The sequence below is a fragment of the Varroa destructor genome, unplaced genomic scaffold, assembly GCF_002443255.2.
Source record: "Varroa destructor unplaced genomic scaffold, Vdes_3.0 BEIS01000001.1, whole genome shotgun sequence".
Lineage (NCBI taxonomy): Eukaryota > Metazoa > Arthropoda > Arachnida > Mesostigmata > Varroidae > Varroa > Varroa destructor.
In genome coordinates this window covers 11,409,146-11,428,168 of record NW_019211454.1, presented here as the reverse complement: position 1 = coordinate 11,428,168, position 19,023 = coordinate 11,409,146, and the positions used below count along the sequence as shown (strand labels likewise).

Here is a 19,023-nt window from a genome sequence, read left to right as displayed (position 1 = left end):
GCCATGCGCCTCTACCTCTATCATCTTGCTGGAGGGAATACACGTAGTAAATGACTGTAGACACCATTTCTAATCTAACTAAAATAAGTAGCATAAACTTCCATGTAACACGCTTTGTATGCTATGCAATGCAAAGCCCGCGAAAGAAGTTCAGATTTCCTTGCCGTCGAAAAGCATCATGAATCCAAAAAAATATACAGATAAAAAATTCGGATGCTTTTATAATAACAGAAACTCGAATGCTATAATTATTTAAAATATTTCAAAGATTTCCACTAAATCACGAAAGGTGAATCATGCGGAGAACTTCCAGACGCTAATCAAACGTTGCAAGCCCCCCTCTGCTCCCCCCCCTACCCCTCCCTACCCCCCCCCCTACATAGTGTGTACAGTACGGTAAGGACTGTTTTTACTGCGCATATGAAAGTAACGTGAACTATATCTGAGCGGACGTTCTTTGCTCATTGAGGAAGTAAATATAACATCGTGATTATAGTTTATGAATTTCTATTTCCACAAGTCACAAGTGAAGTTGTCTGACGAGTTTGATAATCCAAAGTTGTTGCTTTTTTTTTTTAATAATAAGTACTATTTATAGCTGCGATCCTAAGAAACAAAGCAAATATAGCTACGGAATGTTTTATAACAGGTTGACCCGGCTAATTTCATGATCGTCGTTTGTATACCTACTTGACATTCTGACTTTGACCCCTTCGGTTATTACGCGGGGGGGGGGGGGGGGAATATGGTAGCTGTAACATTGAGAGCTTATAGTCCAGAATAGTTTTTATTTATTCTTCTAGAAAGAGTAAGCATTCTTACTCTTTACGAGTAAGGCTAGCTTGTTGCCCACTAAATCTCACTGTTTTCAAAAGCTTCTATTTAAAACTCTGGGCGGTTCTAGATCTTTTCATCTTGACCAGATCTCAACTGCCATTGACTTATTCTAACCAGGTTAAAAAAAAGTCATTGTATTTTAAAGAAAAAGATCTTATTGGCAAAATCATTAGAAATGACTCCTCTGATAAAAAGAGAGGAAGCTCGTAGTAAAGTTTATATATTTAATAATTTATTAATAGAAACAGGTGGTATTGGTGCCGAAGTGGGAGTTATAGGGGTTACAAATGTTTCTAGCGATAAAATGCTGCATGGTAACATTATTGCTTCTGATTATTGATAATAAAAATAAAACATATTTTATGCGTGACTAGCACCAGCTGAAAGATTCAATAATTTTGGATGAAAGCCAAAGTTCAGTTTATAAGATTCAACTAAACCAATTGCAGGTCATAACTAAGGCACATTTAACCGATAGTAGGAATATACCTAGTACTTCTAAAACGCACATCCTAAATTTATTGTGGACGCCAATATCCAGAACCTTTTTTACGGATGGAAAGGCTAACGTGCTGGAGACATATTAAAAGTAACTGGAATAAACTATCTATCAAGCTATAGTATAAATAACGGACGTTTTTTTACGAAGCCAATATTATATATATGAACAATATCTACTGATGCATATTTATCTCTAACAAGGAGGTTAACGTATCATGCAAAATAAAGGCCTGATAATACAGGTTTTGCTTGTATGACAATGGCAAATTAACTGCCGAATTTACGCTAAAAGCAACCATCACAACTTCAACCGTCACAACTCGGAACTCGGCTAGCAGAACTTGATAAATGCCCCGAAACCGTTAGGTAGAGCTCGAATGCGTACCACAGAAGTGTTCTGCAGGTGGGCTGTTAAGAAAATCTGTTCGTGCACCTGAAGGAGCGTCAAACTCCCGTGAAAGAACAGTCTACTAACGTCCTGCCAACAATTCGAATTAAACCGCTTCTGTTATTATCGATAACTTATTCAGCATTTCTAATATGCGCCTACAATTTTATGCGGCCATTAATCTTCATAAATTGTTAACCGCCAACGTATTTTTCCTTCTTGTGTTATCTTAGATAGATTTCCCTAGTTTTGTGGTGGGTTTACTAAAGCCTTTTGACAACAAGCAAGTTACTTGTACCGGACAACAGCTTCGTCTTTCATTCCTGTTTCTAATCCGGCTCATCGCGAGACTAATTGTTCCCATGTCTCGCTTAGCTGACAGCTCGCCACTACGAAAAACGTTGTTACTTTAGTTTCTTGTCTTCGTATCACGCAGAACTGGTCGACTATATGACTTGGTTTTCCGCCGTCAGGGACTCTGATTTTGTTTTTGTCTAACAAACGGATGTGCCGGGTTGCTCTGAAGTCTGATTATACGAATCGAATGGCCTTAGTCACAAATCCATTTGAAAATCATTCGTATCACCACGATAAGTTCTAGGTTTAGCTGCTATACAGGTTCAAAGTTTTGTAAATAAGCAGAGCGATAATCGAACCTAAATTTGATTGTTTACGCTGACTACTAGATTAAACAAGATTTAGCCATGTTAGTTTTTATAGATAGCCCATTCTAGTGAACAAGAAACGTTCATGTTGCTATAGCATGTCGCCCACGTTACTAAACGATCTGTCGCTAGAAAAGATTTGACCTAAAATTAGCCCAGCTTAGGCTTTTCAAGGTAACGTATCTTATCCTCGAATAAGGTTATGGTTTGCCATGCAAAACAAAGTAACTACTAACGATCAAAAGACACCGTATCAATTTTAGCGAAGTAAGACGAATAGAGTCGTCTGCTACATCAATACGGTAATTGAAGTAATTAATTACGAAGCCTGGTAAACGTGAGTAAATAACAAATTATATTATTACATATTAGACGCGTGACAGTCATCTTAGTGGGCGTATCGGAGCGTGTTAATCGTCGTCTATGAAATACTATGTCCTATTTTCACTTAAGCTGATTTTGTTTGATAGCTGATCGATCATCTTCTAGTTGGAGTTCGTCGTTTGTCGACCCTAATAATGAGCTCACCAGATCTATGATCTATAACATTGATTCTATCGAAGTGTCGGTCAGAAAGATCGCAAAGGTGTTTTCGCAAAGCGTCTCGCAACTGTTATACGATCGGAAACGCAGTGGCTATTGAAGCAAAGTTTTTACATCATGGGTAGTGAGACGGATTATGTGGGGTGGGGCATGCTCGATGAGAGCTCTCCGTACGATGGACACAATAAAATTAATATATATCGTTTATACGCTTATGGTTAGAATATCCTGATGTATAGTTTTAATTTTGTTTCACTTTTATATAATGGCGTTACATTCTATTCTACCAATTATAGTTAGTGTGATTTTAGATAATACATAACCCTTCAGCAAGATAAGTGTCAAACTATAGGAGACGTACGTCTTGGCAAACGTGTTCGGCCTGCCTAATCGTTGTACAAGAACTAATGCTACACAACAAAATCCACAGAAGGTTAACAACGCTATGGCGACTCCTTCTGCCTCTGTAAATCACAATAACCCTAATAGCGTAGTCATATAATGAGTTTCTTTGTAACGCTCGTAGATCAGTATAAACGACGGCTATGTATTACAAATACTTTGGTAAAGATTGCCACACTGACCTAGAATGACATGGATCAACAGAAACGATTTACATATTATGGTTCTATCGGAGCTAGGAGACCGTACGTGCAATAGCGTAGATATTCTGTTATGGTATAAAATGTTTAAATCAATCGTGTCCAACAGACTCTTGCAGAACAACTAAACATTTATGACGTAATTCAAATATTAGGACTGTTTGATTCAGATGTTACGACATGTCATCTAACTTGCTTTTAAATTATTGTTGCTTTACAAATTTTCACTACGGTATACCAATGTTGGTATTATCTGTATCTATTACAAAGGTTATACTCGAATGATTCGCTCCGACTACACCTAGCAAAAGCCGCTTTAATGCTTCCGTGGATGTATTGGGTTTCCGCTGCCGTTCGCAGTTTCAAGACCCACTTATATGGCATCTCTTGTAGCTTTTGTATCTTGTGAAAATAACAACAGACAAGCACATGCCAGCTAGGTGCATGTGATACCGACAGTGTGAAGAAGTCATTGACTTGCGGACGATTTCAGCGATGAAAGGGCCAGGGCTCGCAAATATGTTTCGCAAATTCGTCTGCAAATGCTGAACGGCTGGGCAGAATAATGCTTGGAGAAATAAAGTTAATAGGTGTTGCGATATCAAAGCGATTTTATGAAGACTTTTTTCAAAACTTGAGGACGACCTTGAACAACTTAGCACGTGCACTTTTTTTGGCTATGAAATCATAGAGCACCGATATTCATGTTACCGTCACGTAAAGTTGGAACTTGTGCAAAAGTTAAGTCGTCTTAACTTCAATAGACATTATTTAGGAATGCACATGGTTGCATAAAAATGATTGCTTCAAATGAAAATATAAAAAAATATGTAGTAGTAATTTACAGAGGAGCCTAAGAGCGGTCAGACGATGATAAAATTCATTGGCAACACATTCCAACAAGCTTTTGTTCTAGAGAAAACACACCTTTCCATTGTATTAGTTGAGTTAGTATCTTGTTTGAGTTTAGACCTTCCCTATTAGACAGTGGTTATGAAGCAATCTACAACAATATATTCCTTGGAAACATCTATCAAAACTGTACAAGTTTAATTAGCTACTTGAAATACTGTGGAGTTACTTATTGTTAAACTCTAAATTAAAATTTTTCCGGTAATAATTCGTGCCTATTACACGAGGACTTCTATCTTCCGAATCCGAAGAGTTGTTGTCTCGAGATATTGTGTCTACGCAGATAGAAATAGCATAGAGCTCATGCTAAGCGGTTATCAATAAGCACTAAGAAGCTATACTGTGTGTAGACGTAGTTATACTTCTACAGATGGCTGTGAAGTATTTTTTTGTAATTTTTTCAGACGAAGAAGCTTTTTCATACAAAAAAAAAAGCTTAAACCCGTTTGCGCCATATCCCATCCATCTGAATCATGTAAGAAGAAGTTGAATTTAACGAAAAGAAAAATATGATAAATAAATACAAAAGGTACAGCATAATGCTTTGTTTATGTGCGCTTTGGCACATGCATCGGACTAACTAGTGTTCGAAATATCTATGTTGCATAGGTTCCGTATAATAATATATAGCTTAAGCGAAGAGATTTTCACCCTCGAAAGCATTTCTGTCCAGTTCACTTTTATGCTTAAGTCCCTTTTATATTCCTATGCTTGTCCCTTCAAAAGCTCTGTATAAGCATACCACTGGACGCGGCAGTAACTCGAATACATAACTCCGCAGCCGAACAATGTGGCCACTTCTAAGGCAGAGGCCAAGTTGGACTCATACTGTTGAGCAGTCTCCTTCCAAGATACGATCCGGTAGATAACATGTGCGATACTTTAATATGTGCATTTATTTAGGAATCTATTTCTAGTTATAGCACTAAAGAGAAGGATAAAGATTTGAAGTTGTATGTTGCTTGACTTCATAATATCGAGACGACTCAAATCCACTAAATAACTCTAGATCACGATAGGCAAGCATAATCTGCGTACCCTGGAGAGCTCAAACGTTGGACTATAATTCTCGAAGTTTTCGTCTAGTTAAGCCACAAAACGCCAATTAGAAAATAAGTTAATTTAATAGTGAGCAATAATTGCACAGTTAAAGTTGGGGACTTCGACAGAACGGATACTTAAAACACTTTTGTCAGTCGTTTATCTAAAATAGCATATCAATAAACGACTGGCCCTTTTATTGATTTGGTTTTTGCTATTAAGAAAAAAAAGATGTGTATGGTGTTTGAGCCGCTTTATCCTCAATATTTCAAACCTTATAGAAACTGAAAAATGCCTCAGGCTTTCAGAATTTTTTCGGCAATCAAATTCGTTCATAAGACGGGAGTAGAACTTGATATAAATAAGAGTGGGCCCGTTGCGTAACCATCTGTTGAAAACTTGAGCACTTACCAATCGATATCTAATTGATTATGAAAAATGGGGTTGCTGGAAAAGACACGATGCGATTTTACAGATGTAGAACACCTCCAGATTTGAGGGGTACGGTTAACTACCGACTATATGTATGCATCCAACTAAATGTAGAACAGCGCCTAGGATTTTGTAAGTTTTTTTTTATTAAGTATAGCTTCTGATTAAGCTTTGTGAGACCGAGACAAAATATATCTACGCATGATTTAGACCTAGATCACCGCGTATCTCTGAGTCTTTTAGGGATTCACGTTACCATGTTTACTACTCATTATTATGCCATTATATGTATTATTCCTTCGTAGCTAATGTCTCAATAGAACGCTTCGCTACTTTTTCTTTGGTGAGCGAAGTTCCAATGTCTAATTGAATAGAAGAACTTGCTTCCTCGCAAGAAAATAACCTCAAATAATCTGAGGAGATGGCATAACCTCTGTGTTATATATGAACACACATTTGGTAAAAGATCCTCAATTTTACTAGAGACTATTCATATAAATGTCAGGTACCAAAAAAAAAAATTGTGTGAATGGGACCGATCATTGAAAACCAATTTTCTATTGAAATATATTTCGGATATAGGCGGATTTTTATTATTACACTAATTTTTTCCTTCACGTTATAGTGTATCCAATGATCGAAACCATATAAGGTGTGTCATTACATTGTGGTCCATGGCAAATCCCTAGTTCCAGTAGAATGGAACGAACAATAAACAACGAATATAACATAACTTTGACGTCCACAAATTCGTCATAGAACACATCATTTTCTATAAGCGTGCAGTCAGCAACCGAAGAACACACCACTGATGACCTGTGCTGTTCGAATGAATGAATTAATTCTAGACATAAGGGAACAAGAAAGACAATAAACAATACATACATTTGTATCTTTCTGCTCTGGTTCTCTTTATCTAATCAATAGAATGCTATTTAAGCGAATTAGCTAAATAGGTCAGTAGCTCGAAAAGCCAGAGTGGGCCAGCCGAAGAATATCGTAATACGAACGAACTACCACAAAGATCAAGTACATTGGTGTTTCCCTACCTAGGGAGCAAAGTTTTTAATACAGGTGTTTAGCCAGCAGCGCATGGGCGAGAACCAAGTTGTGTTCACGTTCATTATATCTCGTTCGATACTATACCCTCGGAAATGCAACTTGTCATTGGAAAGTGCTCACATATCAAGATAAACATATGTGAGTCATTCATGATTGAATGAAATTGGGTTTAGAAACGGTAATTTAATAGCACACAATAAGTATCTCTCTCACGTAGCGAGACACGCGTTTATGTATTGAATACAGATTTGTGTGCTACAACGTTGATTGCCTCACAAAGCCAGTGAAAAATTTGTTTAGATATTATTGTGTATATCCCTGCGTAATAGAAGCTTAACAAGATGTGAATTCATTAAACGTACTCTACCTTAATAGTGGTTCTGAAGGCCCGCGGGACTCACCCGCCCGTAAAACCTTTTGGTTACACGTGATGACGATTAAAAACGCACATGACTATATAGACTTGTTCGATACATTTAGGAGTCTACTGCGCAGTTATCATAGTAAACTGAAAGACCTTCACCGATTGGAATTGTTGTACATTGTTAAGAAGGTAGTTATAGCCACTTTTCTTGCACTAATTCATCTCCTTAGGTTTTCCTTTTGCTTAAGATCCAGCTGTAGTTATCACTGGAGAATCCTTCACTGCTACACGCGGCCACTGACATCGTTTTGTTCAAATCGGAATACGCTACTTCGAAAGCGGATCTTGCGGATCGGTATATCGGGTAGCAAAAATCAAGCTGCTCGACATTTTCTGTTCATCTAGGATAACAGGAAAAATGCTGTGGCACGTGCGACGATAATTTTGCAGTTAAGATTACTGCTTAAATGCTATCCGTCATTAAACATGGTATTATAAAAAAAAAACGCACCCAGTCGACTGTCCGTCTTGATGAGGATGCTTGGAGGCCACTTTTGAAGTAAGATCATTTTAGGTGAGTCTATGCATCTATCTCTTAACTAGGAACGTTGACAGCAAAGGGAGCAATTTTCTGGTTTCCTTCCACCGCTCATAGCCGGGAAGTTGGCATGACGAATTCAGTTTTATGCGCCCGACATACTGAATACTGGTATTTAAACCCTTAGAAACATATCGTTACCAAAACAAAAACGATAATTACAGCCTTGCAGAGCAAACAAGGAACCTCGAGCATTATTCGGCAGAAAAGAAATTCAATGCCCTGAAGAGCCTAATACGACGTTTACATTCCTCTTTATCGCTAAGTGTGCTTGATGTTTTCGTAGAGAGTATTTTAATGATGAAAAAGAAGAAAAATTTAAGCATTTGCTTAGTCTGTAGATGTGCACGAATAGGTTAAAGATCAGCCGAGAAAGTTGGCGTTACATGGTTTTTCTATAATACCATAGATCGCTATTATGTTCGTAGTCATTGCGGAAATCGCAAATAGCAACGATATAATTTCGGCGAGGAAACCGCAACCCAAACATTTAAGACAATGCAAATTGTACAACAGCGCCGGCAGCACTAACTTCATAAGTTTTCACCAAAAGCTTCTAACGAATGATAGTAACACTCACAGATGCGCAAATACAGTGTACGTACCTTGGGGAGATATGGGCAAACGAAAGGCGATTTTAGAAATAAAAGTAATCATTATTAGCAATAACTTCCTTTCCCTCCCATAAACTAGCTGCCGTATATCCCACAAAATGCACAAGCGGTCATCGTGGCAGCAACAACCGACAGTAAAACTACACTGACAGCAGCAAAAAAACAAAGGAATATTAAATTGGCTTTAGCTTTACTGACATAAAGTAGGTTTGAATTTTGGCGCGATTTGAAACGGATGACGAAATTAAAAGTTTAGCAAAGCATCTGTGTACTAGCTAACCTTTAGTAAAACTATTTAATTGCTTTCTTGCATAATATTTTAATGTTTGAATGAAAGCGTTGCTAAATTGCTGTTAAGTCAAAGTTGGGGGAACACTTGTATGAAAGTCATAGTAACGCACTCAAAAGTCGAGATTCTAACTTAGTCAAGAAGTACCTATAATTATATATACACTTTTTAATAAGAAGCATATCCTTTTTACTTTGAAGAATACCTCTGTAAATTTGCTAACCGACAGCACTGTAAAGAGATGAAAAATTTTCCAGTTTCTCCGCTGAGGAGGTTCTATTTAATGTATGCCGCAAATACTGTTACCTATGAAGTCTACTTCGCACCTGCCCAGATAGCTCTTAAAGTAGTGATGTTATACAACTTTGCATAGTGACTTTTATGAAATGCAATTCATCTATGTTAGCCCATTTTAAAAATGTATCTGTGAAATAGTCACAGCCTGATAGAGAACTACACTGGATATTTCATTTTTCCACGGTTCAGCAAACGTTCTACGAAATGCAAAAGAATACGCAGGTGAGCTAAATAGCCCCATTTCTTGTAGCCAAATCTCTAGATCGATTTTGCCTCAGAAATGTCGAAAGTTTGATAAGATACATTTCGCAACTAAATTTTTTCCAAATAATAGAAAAAAAAATACTGCATATAGCCCCATGTTTATGCAGAAGCGCTACATTTACACAGTATTCTTCTTGAATCCTTAAAATGTTGTAAAGTATCCGATAAATATATGAATCTTGGATGGTAGCTTGTACAGTTTTGACTAGCAATACCCCCGAGGGTGTCCATACACCCCGGGAAACAGGCAGTGTGAAATGCGAATGGCAAAGTCATGTGCTATCGGATAGCATATTCAGTCATCGAAAGGTGGGATTCTAGCTCTACAATGATTTGAACAAAAAAAATAATAATAAATAATAGCTTTAATAAAAGGCTGCGAGACTGCGGTCAGAATGTATGCTGCTAAATCATCTAGTTACTATGTTATTAGTTGATTTAACACACGCCCACTTTCGTATAAGAGGCCATCATAACAGTGAACCGTTACGAAGTCAATACTTTAAGTATTCTATTATCTCAAAACGAGCTGCTCGTAGTAAAATAACTGTGTCCATGAAAATAACACGAGAGCCGAATAACTTTAATTTGTAGTAGCTTTATATTAAAAAAAACTCATATTCAAACCACCCCGTTGTAGAGATCGATTTAAAGAGGATAAAGACAAATGAGCCGCACTTGCGCTTAACGTATGAGACTTAAACATATCACCTAGTCTGTTGATGTCATTATTAGTTATTATATTATTATTAATGCTGGATAGTCAATTATTGACATTGTTCCTGTGAGGAAGAACAGACGATCAATAGGTACAGTTGATTTGACAGGCTTGACGGGGACCTAAGGTCTATTGTATAATGTAGTCTATTATAATATATAGTCGATATTTACGTCAGCTGCGTGCTACAGCTATAGTCTTTATGTCGAAGCGCACATCGGTAGCGACTGGACCATTCCTGTCTGTCCTGAGTGAGAACAAATGGGAAAGTGACCATTGGCACTCGATCAACTTTGCCCAAGACTTATTTGGTAGCATGACATCTGTCATAGGAAAACGTGTTTTTTTAGCATAATGGAAACTATATAGGTATCAATATATTTCGCAATCATATAAAATCTATGTACAATAAAAAAAAATGCAAGTTTCTGGACACTTCAGGCGTCGGTACCCCCGCAAGGGGCAACGCCGCCTACAGCACGGTTTATTTTGCATTTCAATAGACGTTGACTAATAGAAGTGTTTTCCGTGAGAAGGCATCCATCTACGAAAACAGCTGGAGCGTCATGCGACCATCATCAACACAATCCTATATAAAAAAAAAAAAAAAAATCGCTTTTCTGATTTCTAATTTTATAAAAAGGCCTCTTTAAAAAGGCTTGAATGAAGTCAACGCAGATAATGAGAGCAGCAAGATCGTTACGCATTGTAAAGAGACTAATCAGTTTCTTATCCCATGAAGGAGTATAAACATTATGCAGGAGATGGGACTTCTAGAGAATTATCATTATAAAGGTCACATTCCTTAAACTTATATTTATGAACTGAAGTTCACTGGCAAACAACGGACTTGACCCGATTTCAGTAGACAAACAATAAAGAAATTTTTACAATTTGCAATTTTGACCAGAATCGACTATTCAACAGAACTCTAGAAAATATAAAATGGTAGATATTCGTGTGATAGTAATCACCCACCACGGTCTTGTTATCCTTAATCTTCATAGATTTCTCTTATCAGTCAGCGCTCTCTCAAGGTTATCATAGAAACAAATTTTATGACCTAGATAGATTAAGGCTCCTGTAAAAACTTTGTAAGAGTACAGTTCTGAACCAGTGCTCGAATTAATTCGCAGAGCTATAAAATAGCTCTAATGATTTAGTACACCGGATTCAAATATGTGCAGTATTTGATGAACGGTTTTTTCAATATATTCTTTTACTCGTAGGTATCTAATACATCTTATAGGGAGAATACATACATTAAATGGGAATTCAGAGCGAATGCTCTGAAAAATGCTAAAAGTATCCATATATATATAATCTATTGACTATGGCTTATTAGAAATTCTATTCAGACAATTTTTTCCTGCTTTATCCTGCACCTTTAGCAAGCAAGGTGAAAATTTGTAAGTACTTACTTCGTATGGCCCATGGCTGCAATTTCTTCAGTGAAAGCATAAACTTAATGAGAGCTGCGGTACAGTCGATGGTGACGTTCGGATCTCCGTTGAAACGGGCCAATACGGGTAGGCTTTTCCTGAACTGTGTCTCGACTTGTTCTCCTAGCCATGCTTCGATGTCTGCAACGGTCGTAGCTCCTGGCGCGAGTGTGGTGGTTTCTTCCTCAATAAATCCAGCTGCCTCCTCATCGTTATCGCCATGAGTGGCACTCTCATTTTCAGCCTGAGCTTCGCTAGGTTTCCTAGGATCACCTACTTTAAGGTCACGAACTTCTGCGTAACCCTGATTCTTGTTTTCAATATAGCCCTGATCATTGTTATGGTCCGCTTTGCTGTATATGTGACGTTCATAGTTGTGATGATGCTGGTCACGATGATGGTCTTTCTGAGTAAAGGTTCCGACGAGTAGATCACAAAGTAACACACACCATAGAATCCACGGCATCATTGCGAATAAACAAAGGTACACTGATACACACGTAAGCACTTTAGCGCACTTCAATACACGGTTCGGCGCTCTCTACCGAACTTGCACTCCTGGGAGGCTGAACAAACCGATTACGGTATCACAGGCAGTTAATATACGCGGTGTCGTTTAGACAATTTTTCAACTATCCTCGGCCAACGGTTTTCGGCAGAACGCCATGTAGACGATACGGTCTTCTACGATATCGGACCCTTGTTGTCACAGTATTTTAGACTCTATTAAACATTCTCTGCAGTTACTGACTTACAGAATTCTGCTGCTTACAAATCAGACTAAATTGTTGAATTTGCTAATACAGATAAATAAAGTACGATCCATTTATTCCAGATAGGCTTTCACCAAGTAGATGATAGTTTCAGGAAAAAGTAATACAAGTGACAGCAGCTCAAAGAAAAAAAATTAAAGAATTACACACGGACACACAATATGAGCATCACAATGCAAAGAGCAATCAGACTTCGTCTGAACAGACACGGGCGAATAATAATAATAGAAGACCCAAGGTAAATGTATTGCGGCGTGCTACGCACACATCGCGATTGGCCCACGTCTGCTTTCTAGCAGTGGTTCTGACTCCAGACAGCGCGGACAGCGGGTTGCCAGGCGAGCTCCAAGTGGTGAGGGAACAGCTGATAAGGCGATCTAGCAGCATCCAGCGGCTGAGAAAAAGACAACGGAGAATGTTGCTAGCTATCGTGAAAACCATCAATGCAAAATATTAAACACGAAAAAATGAGGGACTTACTTGGAGATAGTCGGGGGAGGAGTTTCTCTGAGGAAAGGACAGAGTTACAGGTGGACTGTAAGATAAAACCTGATGACAAAAATGAACAAACAGTAAAAATAATAGTAAAAAATGAAACAGACTCAGAAATTGCGAGAGAAATCGGATTTTTGTGAGCGCGATTGCCCTAGTTATTCTGGAAGCGGGTGTTTGTGCTTGTTTCTGAGCTAACAAATAAAAAACACTGACGAAACCTGACCGAAGCACGGAAGGAGCTATGTTATATTGGGAATCCAAGCATGTCTAGGATGTAAAAAAGGGTCGCCAGACGTAAACCGAAAAAACACAAGTACACTTATTAGAAGTAGGCTGGAATCTCGTTTTGTTTCAACAAAGAGATACTTGAAATAATGCATCACGTCAGCTTAACAAATATTATATTATAGTAATATTAATAAATATATATTATCTTATATAACCCGAGAGCGCCCGCCCATAATCACAGGTAGTCAGGTTCAAATATTTGAATCTCCAGAGAATATTTAAAAGCTAGGTTACTCAGAACTCTGTAAAGAAGTAACTTAATAGAGGATCTGTTCTCTATGAAAGGAAAAAAAAAGCTATAAAAAATATAACTTCTTATATGAAGCTAAAGCCATGTTAATATAGCGAAAATTCTCGAATGAATCATCCGTGGTATTTTCGGACACGTCCCTTTCTCTGATCTATACCTCAAGGATGACGGCAACAGAAATAAAACTGGCCGAATTGAATCGCTGCAAGCAAGATTTTTATCTTTATCAAAACAACTTATACGCACTTCATCCCTTAATGAGCTTTTCCAGTCAACGCTACACTATATTTTCTTTGTTTAGATCTATCTTATCCTCTTCTCATTATTCTTATATTTGTATATTGAGTAACACATAGTTGGCAAATTTTAGCAAAAAAATAAGAATATGCTATTTGCATCGCATTTATTGACGACTGGTTAGGCATTGACCGAAATGCCGCCGGAGGGGCTTATCACAACTATAACTTATCGCAAAAAAAGAATATTAATAACATCGTTTGGACTGCTTTGTTCGCTTCATATTGTAATTCTAGCAAACTGGACATTCTGTGTTAGTAATACAATGGCCATGTACGACTTTTGAGGACGTCCAACGAAAAGGATGGTAATTATATCGATAACTGTTTAACTAGGTCAGCGTCAATGTGATTTTTTAATATACTGTATAAATGCTATTTTGAATAATAAAAATATCCGAATACATTACAACAAGAAGCAAACATTAGGCCATTAGTGAGAATAGGAATATTGTCGTTTTTCGTTTAGTGAAAATAACAATGTCCTATGTAGCTTTATATATAATTAATTTGGCTGTTCATTACATGACCTCGTTCACAGCTCCCTGGTAATCTTATTCGATGGCGAGACTCATCCTAACCTGTACTATGTGCGATACTTAAACTGATACGGATTCGGTTATAGAACATATATCCCCTATGTAATATTCGTTTAAGAAATAGAAAGGTCTAACTAAATCGAGCATCCCTTATAATCATATGAAATAAATGCTTATATGGTGTCGATGAATATCTTAAAATTTCAAGATAATCTCATTTTTCGTTTATTCTAGAAGACATTCATTCTATATTTGATAGATATTTATGGAAGCTTGCTTTTTCAGTCAGGCTCAGGATTCAGCGTCTTCATTGATTACATGGCTAAACAGAAAAAATGTACTTCTAGGTTGCTATTGTTTTAAGTTTCGAATCAAGTTCGATCGTACTAAATAGTGAATAATAAAAAATAATGACGAAGGCGAGGACTTCTTACAAAATCGCCCTGTTGTCACTCGTGCACTGATAGTTTACCTTTTAATATTGATGGATAGGTTTTTTTTTTATAAATATAATGACTATTTTACCTAACGAAACCTTCAAGTGTGACTTTACGGGTAGAATACCTCTATACATCAACCTCCCGGACCATCGTATATCCAATGATATTTGAATCGACCGCAGAAGCCCGTCTCTGTATTTGCATGTGAACACGGAACTCCCGCATGCAAGTGGCGACACAGGGATCTCTGTCGTGTTAACGATATCAAAGAGTCCATTAATTCTCAATGACTGGAAAAAGGTGTTTTCGAGTACGATCGCAACGAAAGGTACGACATGTGACACGAAAGACACGAGCATGTGAACCATACGAGATGATCGTCAAGCCGCACAAGGATAACTTGGTACTGAGTAACAAAATTTTGACGCTTCGAGCCTGAATATCAAGCTTGTGGTCAGCGTCGCGCATAAATAGACACATGTGATGTTTCTAAGTGATATCGTCGCTACTATGCGCCATTGTAGGTGTTCCGGAAGTTACAAGGGATACAACGTTAGCAAAACAACATAAAATTATTATTTCATTACACGCGAAACCTGAAAACGTTTACCGGTATATTTTTCTTAGTGACTTATCACAAATTTTGCCTTATAACGAATCCGATCGCTTTTAATGTACTTTGATTTAGATCTTTAACGCTACCTGTTGAGGTGGCTATTTAGTTCGCTAAGCTTTTAGCTGGACGAGCTTCTTTCAACGTCTCGAAGAAAGGGATCTATTGAACCGTATTAGCCGAAACGTTATCGACTATGAAAACGGTAGTATGCAATACCCTGGCTGTAATATGGGGATACAGAGTATTTACTAACATGAGTATTATCAATTGTATTTGTCTACCGTCACCAACGTGCGTTCATAAGAAGTAACCGGAAGTCCATTCCACGGACCTCTTCATTATAACCAGTTTATTTTTCGGTGCTGACACCGTTCGACCAAGCAATGCCTGGCCATTCTTCCATATTACTCCAGTAAAGGGTATTGTGAAGAACACGATAATCTATTTTTTAAACGTCAGATTTGTCAACTGCAGGCTTGATCTAGATAAAATGTAAACTCGCATTTTAGTAGCTTGTTCCCTTCTTGAAGAGGATCTCCGAATCGTGCCCTAGCATTTCAGAAGATCGATGCGGTTCGACGCTATCATTAAATAATTGTACTTTCAAAAACATATATTTTTCATTATTGACTCTAGCTTCTGTTTAATAATAAATCTGTTTTGTGACTACTTTGGTATCAAACCTATATAACGATGCCAGTCAGCCGGAAGTTGCGTTTTGTCGAAATCACAGTTTTGCCAGGTTCTTTCTCAGGGACCTGTACACTGACTCGTACCTTCCCCACTAATGATATCAGAAGAGATATTGGCTGACTGTTATTTTATGAACCGAACATAGACTCAACTAGAATTTTTATCGGATTTAGATAATCCCAGAGAAGCAAGAACCTGGTAAATACGTATCTATTTAAGAACCAAAGTATTTTTTTACTACCAAATCAATGCTTCCTATTTAGCTAAATAAACATTTATATTTGTTTTCATTATCTGTGTGCCGAATCTAGCCTGTTATGGGAACACACTTTAAAAATACAACGTCTAAGGGCATTTAGTGTCGATCGAAAAATCTTAATAGGAGAGTTGAATACTCGAATAGAATAAACGAGGTAGTAAAATCGGACCATATTGAATATTTCCCAGCAAAAGCTACTTATCTCTTCACAACCTTCTGTTATATTTTGTGCTGTGCTCGCTGAAAAGGTAGTACATAGAGCTGTTATGAAAAAAGGAAGCGGATCTTTCTGTGCACGGGTTTACATTTTTCACACTCGTGTATTAAACAGAAGCGACATCCCTATATTTTGGACGGCTGTTACTTAGTAACGTATGTAATCATAACGAATTAAATGAGACGCTCATCTGAGAACTAAAACGGAACTTGGAATTCTTTACTAAGAAAGAAGACGTCCACGCAATTTTTTATATTGACACTGCGCTATTGACTGTGTTTAGCAAAACAATCCAAATTAGATATAAGATTTTCGAATTAAAAAGTCTCAAACATGGGCTATATATATGCTTTGAAGCTATGCGATTAACTATAAACTGAATGTTTAGACGAAAATCCATCTTTGTTTTTTTTTTTTCTCTATCCGGTGTTTTCGATAAATTCAATGACACTATTTTATTGTCTTCTTCAGTGCCTAGCTTCAATGACTGGCAATTTTTCTGGTATGCGGGAATAAGTGTCGAAAGAAAGGTCAATGATTAATTAAAGCCTAAAATTTTTTGTGTTTGTTTACATAACAAATGCCATAGGGTTATTATTATATCGACATATTATGACAACCAATACGACATAAACAAATCTCTGTGTTCAAGCGTGTATTAATACTGCGAGCTATTTATAATATACCGCTAACTAGGCACGCTGACTAATTTTTGAAGAATATGTTGAAACAGCTGAGTTAGAACTTTTCGCATGTGCTTCGTAATGTGGCGCTTATTGTGGTGTGGTGAATATATGAGCATCAAAGCGGTGATAACTGGAGATAGTCGGTATCCAAATATAAGCTTTTGCGTATGGCTTGAAAAAGGTCGCGTAGACTTACTTGCCTAAAGCATCTCCGATGCCCAAGGCACACCTAACCGTGATTGGGTATTCTAACGTGAAAGGCCACGGACCCCTCTGGCTGTCTGTTTGCTTTTAAGAGACACGGAGCGCATATTAAGTCGCTGAAAAGGCACTGACCGTTTTTAAACCGTAATTGATGCAAATACTTTTTTGTACTTCAAAATGATACTATTAAAGTAGTTATGTTCCATTTTATTCTTCTCGTTTTTCTGGTAGCACCATAATCCGTCACTGTAGAAATTCTATGGTTTCTGAGCGAAACATTATAACGCCTTGATCCTATATTAACACCATCGAAGGAGTGCTACAGCGACCGAAACAGATGATGATCTGAGGGTGGGCTATACGGCAAGTGCAATACAACTTGACATGCGAGTTTTGTCTGACAACTATTATCGGGTAGCTAAAGATATACGTGGTCCGAGATTATTGTGATGGAAAACATGACTGCGCACCGATCGATTTTTCTCAATTACTCATTGTAATCTTGTTGGTTGTTAGCAGCAAAGGTCCGAATCAATCGCTTTGCCAGACGACAACAACGCTGCTGCGCGATCGCCCTTTATGGCGCGACTCTCGGCTTTGCCATAGATTATAGATTATTTTTTGTTTGCAAACCTTGTATAGTGTATGTGATCCACTCTTTATGTATGTGATTCGTAATTAACTACTTTACTAAGTTTAGTAAATTATTTTGCATCGATTCATGTACAATTTAAACATCGAACTTTTTTTCTTTGTAACGAGCTTCCCTTGAATGCTTTAAAACTGTCTGCTAATGTGTATTTAGCTCCTTGGCGATATTATGGTTTCTCACCTGTTAGCAGCAATTTCGTAAACTTTTTAATAACTGGCAAAGAGCTTTTTTCACGTCCAAATTTTTAGAACGAAAGTGACAAAATTATTTTCAGGCATTTTCTACCGATAACGCATCTCGACCATAAACAGGACACATTCTCTTTAGGTCTGGGCAGACTTTGTGCCTTTAACATAACGAAATTATAAAAAAAAATAGTGAATTTCTGCAAAAATTATACTCCGCCCCGATGCCGACTCGGGGTATGTGGCCTTAAAGCCATGAAGCTAAAAATGATGAATACAATTTCGACAACTCAATGCAAATATCTGGACACTGTCCTACCGCATTATTTTCAACGAATAATAAAAATATCACGTGAGCTATATGTCAATAACTCGGAAGCTCAATCGACTCAGCAAAGCTCTTATCTAATTAGGGTCCGTATGAAGCCTACTAAAAGGTCCCAGGAAGGTCTGAGTTGTTATGTATTTCACCTAGCATTCGTTTTTATTAGTTATTTTTGTTTAATTTAGAGAGCCATCTATATTCATGTGTAGAAGTTCTGTAGTTAGAACGAGTTATATTTAACTACCATAAATCATTTTATTTATATTCGCCACTGGTTACAAGCAGTAGGATATTTCCGTAGTAAGATATGAAGAAATAGTTACATCAAGTAAAGGGACATTATACCAACTTTTTAAATTTTTTATTCTGTATTTTGTATGAAAATTGTATTTTTGCGACATTAGCAGGTTATTGAAGATATGATAAGCTTGACAAAAACTGTATAGTATAGACATTTCTGATGAAAACGTTTCTCAGAAGAAATAATCTATCTAATAAATCTACGGACCTTATTCGTATGCCCAGCGCTAATTAAC

General features: G+C 37.3%; 1 protein-coding gene across 4 annotated transcripts in view; it reads right to left on the bottom strand.

Moving 5' to 3' along the window:
* The window catches only part of LOC111255295 (nose resistant to fluoxetine protein 6-like), a 53,095-nt gene extending 40,135 nt beyond the window's left edge, over positions 1 to 12,960 (bottom strand). The window contains exons 1-2 of one of the 4 annotated variants that reach the window (XM_086990967.1): positions 12,823 to 12,960; positions 11,549 to 12,736 (exon numbers count right to left, since the gene is read on the bottom strand). In XM_086990967.1, the coding sequence (XP_086847093.1) occupies positions 11,549 to 12,038 (490 nt within the window). In that variant the 5' untranslated portion in view covers positions 12,039 to 12,736; positions 12,823 to 12,960. Of the gene's footprint in view, positions 1 to 7,350; positions 7,635 to 8,550; positions 8,639 to 11,548; positions 12,775 to 12,822 lie in introns of those variants that run through there. The other 3 variants (XM_022817098.2, XM_022817100.2, XM_086990978.1) reach the window with 3 other exon arrangements.
* Positions 12,961 to 19,023: the final 6,063 nt, after the last annotated feature.